At 42.2% G+C, this 4777-nt stretch overlaps 1 protein-coding gene across 1 annotated transcript; it reads right to left on the minus strand.

Annotated features, from left to right (window-relative positions):
• Window positions 1–644: 644 nt before the first annotated feature.
• Window positions 645–2811, minus strand: LOC109199365 (tripartite motif-containing protein 16-like). Its single transcript, XM_019354689.2, has one exon. It carries the CDS (start codon window positions 2546–2548, stop codon window positions 878–880), a length of 1671 nt encoding a protein of 556 aa, XP_019210234.1. The 5' UTR covers window positions 2549–2811; the 3' UTR covers window positions 645–877.
• Between the last annotated feature and the right edge of the window lie 1966 nt (window positions 2812–4777).

Here is a 4777-nt window from a genome sequence, read left to right on the forward strand (position 1 = left end):
CAATTTAACATCACCGCGGTAGGAATTAGAATAAAACTTATGGGAAAGGAGACCCCTTAGACATAAATCACTGTGATGAGAACTATTGATAACAAAAGAAAGAAACTTTGGAAAAAATTTATCTGAGGAGAATTAATTTTGGTGGGGTTTATGACCTATACTGCAGCCAGACACCAGGGGGCAATAGAGACGTTTTGGCTTCACTTTTGGGGAGCTGTGGCGTCGTCCATGTTTTCTACAGTCATTAGTCCAAATCAGAAACAGCTCAGGGCAATGAAACATGTCTATCCTCCACAATATACAGGCCTGTGTTATTTAGTTTTTATACTTATATGTATAAATGATCGAATGTGATCAAACTTTTGAGATGAAAAATTACAATAAATGCTACAATTCAAACCTCAAAGACATTAAGTTTACAGTCATATATGATCAAGAAAATCAAGAATCTTCACATTTCAGAAACTGGAACCATTTTAAATATGACTAAAATAATTAACAATCATTAATCAAACAATCAATTCTCTAATCATTGACTAACTGATGAATCACTGCAGCTCCAATATATTGTTGCATTTGACAACCCACTACAGCAACTACAGAATAAAACCACTAACCAGACTGATGAAAGATTTCAAACATGCTGAATATGAAGAGTAGTATAATTTAAACTCACATGATTATCAGCCATAAGAACAAATTCAGATTTATATTGATGTAAGGTATATAAATGTAAGTACAGTTTGAATCAGTGCAATATTATTTTCACACATCAATGGACCACTGAACTTCTCAGCTTCTAAAATGTAAAGCCTCATTTAGAAACTACACAAGTACATATAATGGTCAGGGATCAACATGAACCCGTCTTCTCTGTCTATTTGAATTGAATCAACTCTGCAGTGGCCCCATCTTTCCAAGTCCAAAGTCCAGCATAGAGCGGCTGAGTGAATGTGGTCTGGACTCTGTGGAGGAGAGTCATGGTTTCAGAGACGCTGTAGAAAGACAGAATACCTGCTCTGTGATCCAGGTACACTCCTACTCTGGAGGACCGAGGACCTGAGAGGACAGTTTGGCCATCGTTGTGCAGAAATATATATCTGTTTGTGTCACAATATAATGCCCAAGATTTGTCATTGTTTCCAAATAAACATTCATTGCCCGTCCCTGCTCTGCTGATATTCTTGTATGCAACTGCTATACGAACTGCTCCACCTCTCCACTCCACCTCCCAGTAACAACGCCCAGTCAGACTCTCTCTACTCAGGACCTGATAACATTCAGTGAATTTGTCTCGATGATAATAAGACTGTTTGAACATCATGAATGTTACTTTTCTGTTCCCATCAGATAATAACAGATGTGTGTTTGCTGTGTTTGGATCCAGTGTGATTTCACATGAACATTTTAAGAATTCAGCTCTGGTCTTTGGCTCTGCTGGTGACAGTAAAACATCCACTTCAGTGACTGTCAGTGAGATGTTTGTCCATTCCTCTCTCAGAATGTCCTGTAGTTTATCTCTGGTCTCTGACACAGCTGCTGTCACATCCTCAAAGTACCTCAGACGACGAAATTTGATACTGGATGAGTGTGTAGACTCACTGAGTGCTGACAGTGAGGGGTAGTTGTGTAGAAACTGGTTGTGATCCTCTGTGTGTGAGAGCTGCTCCAGCTCGCCGTCTTTCCTCTTCAGCTCAGCGATCTCCTGCTCCAGCTTCTCCTGAAGCTCTTTGACTCGACTCACTTCAGTTTCCTGCTGGGATCTGACCTGCTGCTTCACATCAGAGCTTCTTTTCTGGATGAGACGGATCAGCTCAGTGAACATCTTCTCACTGTCCTCCACTGCTTTATCAGCAGAGCCATTGATGGCCTCCACCTCCTGTTGAAGCAGCTTCACATCTTTCTCTCGCTCCTGGATTCTCTGCTGGATGTTTAGTCGTCTCACCTCGAGCTCCTTCTGCTTCTCAGTCCTTTCTGCTGCAGCTGGGACTGTTTCATGGCCTTTATGTTCATCCATCAAGCAGAGATAACAGATACTCTGCTGATCAGTACGACAGAAAATCTTCATCACCTCATCATGACGAGAGCAGATGTTCTCCTGGAGCTTCTTGGAGGGGGCTACCAGCTTGTGTTTCTTTAATGGAGCTGCATCATAGTGAGGTTGGAGGTGTTTCTCACAGTAAGAGGCCAAACAGATTAAACAGGACTTGATGGCTTTCAGCTTCCTCCCAGTGCAGAAATCACAGGCCACATCTTCAGGTCCAGCATAGCAGTGATCAGCTGGAGCAGCTTGGAGTCCAGTCTTCTTCAGCTGCTCCACTAAAGCTGCTAACATGGTGTTTTTCTCCAGGACAGGCTTCGGTGTGAAAGTCTTCCTGCACTGAGGGCAGCTGTGGATTCCCTTACTGTCCTCTTCATCAAAGTGGGTTTTAATACAGTTCATGCAGTAGCTGTGTCCACAGGGAATAGTCACCGGATCCTTCAGTAGATCCAAACAGATGGAACAAGAGAAGGTTTCTCGGTCCAGCTGAACTCCTTTCTGTGCCATTTCTCCTCTCAGTGTCAGTGACTGTGTGAGTTTCTCTTCCTTATAACGGAAACTAGTTGGAGTTGTGACCTCAACATCATGTGTTTCTGCAGTGAACGGAGCCTGTCAGCTCTTACACATCATCACATGTTGGTTACACCCAAGTGCAGATCTGAAGGGGAGGGAACGAGGAAACACGTGGACAGAGAGGAGGTGCTGTGTTTAAGAGCAGGAAGAAGAGGGAGGGTTATCAGGCTATGCTGTGCGCTGTGAGTGGTTTGAGAGCGATAATGTGTGTTTGGAGTTTTTTCTACCTTTAAGCTTTACTTTTATGCTTGTTTACACTTTCTTCTATATAAATAAACTTCACTTTAGAAATGTCAGAGTTCTCACTGAAGTTAACAACAGTCCTTCAGTTTTGTTCAATGCAGGAGGATAATGATCCTAAACATACAGATAAGACAGTCACTGAGATAATGCTTATATTGCATTTAAGTTTATGTTCATTTGAAATTGTTTCTTTCCCTCAGATAGATATTTGGCTGTAAAAGGGCCAGAAATCATACTATAAGTGAATGCTTTTGCTGCTTTTTTTTAAACTATAACCTCAGCTTTTTTCTGGTAGTCACTTTACATTATTGTATTGTTATGACAATGGAACAACAGTTTAAAGTAAAAAAAAAAAGAATCTGTTTTTTCTGATTGAAGTGGAAATTGATATATTCAACAGGAACACAATGTAACATAACATCAACTTTAAATATGAACTATACTAAATATCCACAACAAAGTTTTTGAGCCTAGCCCTCTCAGGTTTTTAAATCTGCAGGCCATTTTTGGGGGCGGTGCTACCTCTCCACCACCTTCTGCCTCGTCTGGTCCTGCCTCGTCTGGTCCTGCCTCGTCTGGTCCTGTGCCTGTCACACCGTCAGCCGGTCCATGTCCTGTTCAGAGGGCACATTCACGTCTAACATGGCTGGCTTGTCCACCATTGCCTTCTGGATGGTCGGCCTCCAGAGTTTTGATGCCTGCATTGCTGCTGCCTTCTGTATGGCCAACATCCGGACCTGCTCAATTATGAGGTAATGAGCCGACGGCCCCCAGGCCGACCCCCTGAACTTATGAAGTGTTCCTTGAGCTCCAGTCTTGTTGGTGGACGTTCTGTTTTGGACTGTTCCCTGTGCTCCTGTGCCCTTGATGAACATTTTGCTTTGGACTCACTTGAGCTACTTTGAAGTTCACGTTTTGCCTCAAAAAGTCCAGCGTTTGGGTCCTCTTCTCCTGCATGCAGAGCACACAGCATCACAGGTATGTTTTTTAGATCAGCATCAGCATAGAGGTTTTGTTGGCATAATTAAAGCTAAAGCTGCTGTCACTGCTGCTGATATAGTTTCTTGTTGATATTAAAGTTGGTCTCTGAGGTTTAAGCTGATCAGCAGCTTCTGTAAAAGACAAAACATTAGTTGCCGATTGTTCATGTCTGAAATGGATATTTGCAATGCACTTATTGAATTTTAGTCATAAATAAAAATTCCAGCACAAACAGTTTACAGAAGCTAACAAGTCAATTTTAGCAACTCAGTAAGAGCTACGCAAAAAAAGGTAATTAATCAGCTTACCGTTGACATTGAGTCGCCAGTCGCCAGAGCTGAAATCATAATCTGTCCTCACTTTACACTTGGTGACAGTGGTAAGGAAAAACTCCCTTTTAACAGGAACAGCAGAACCAGGCTCAGAGATGGGCGGACATCTGCCTCCATTGGTTGGGGTGAGTGGATGAGGGGGGGGAATGTCTCACACTTAGATAAAGCACTTGGAGCATGAGACTGTGGATACAAATTTGTATGCTGAGAAATCAGAGTGATAAAAAGCTAAAGAATTAGTGATGTTCGATTCGTGAACGAATCGTTCAATACTCGAGAATCACTTTACTGACTCGTGAATCATGATTCACAAGCCCAACTGACTCGCTGACTCATCCCTGTTGCTGTTAGCAAACTAATTCCATTAGTAGAAATATATCTAGCTTATAATTAAAATTGTGGGGAAAAAAAACAACAGCCAGTTTCTTAACAAAAGCATTTCTGCTCTGAACTGGAAGAAAAAAACCCTGAGTAGAAACCTCACATCAAGAAATTAGCTCCTCGGTTCACTGTAGCATCGCTCAGCTAACATGCTAACAGCACATTTGAGTTACTCACCCCCTCCCTTCCTGTGCTGAATCGTAGAGTAAGCGAATCACTCACTCAC

Source organism: Oreochromis niloticus, linkage group LG3, assembly GCF_001858045.2.
Source record: "Oreochromis niloticus isolate F11D_XX linkage group LG3, O_niloticus_UMD_NMBU, whole genome shotgun sequence".
In the NCBI taxonomy this organism is placed as follows: Eukaryota; Metazoa; Chordata; class Actinopteri; order Cichliformes; family Cichlidae; genus Oreochromis; species Oreochromis niloticus.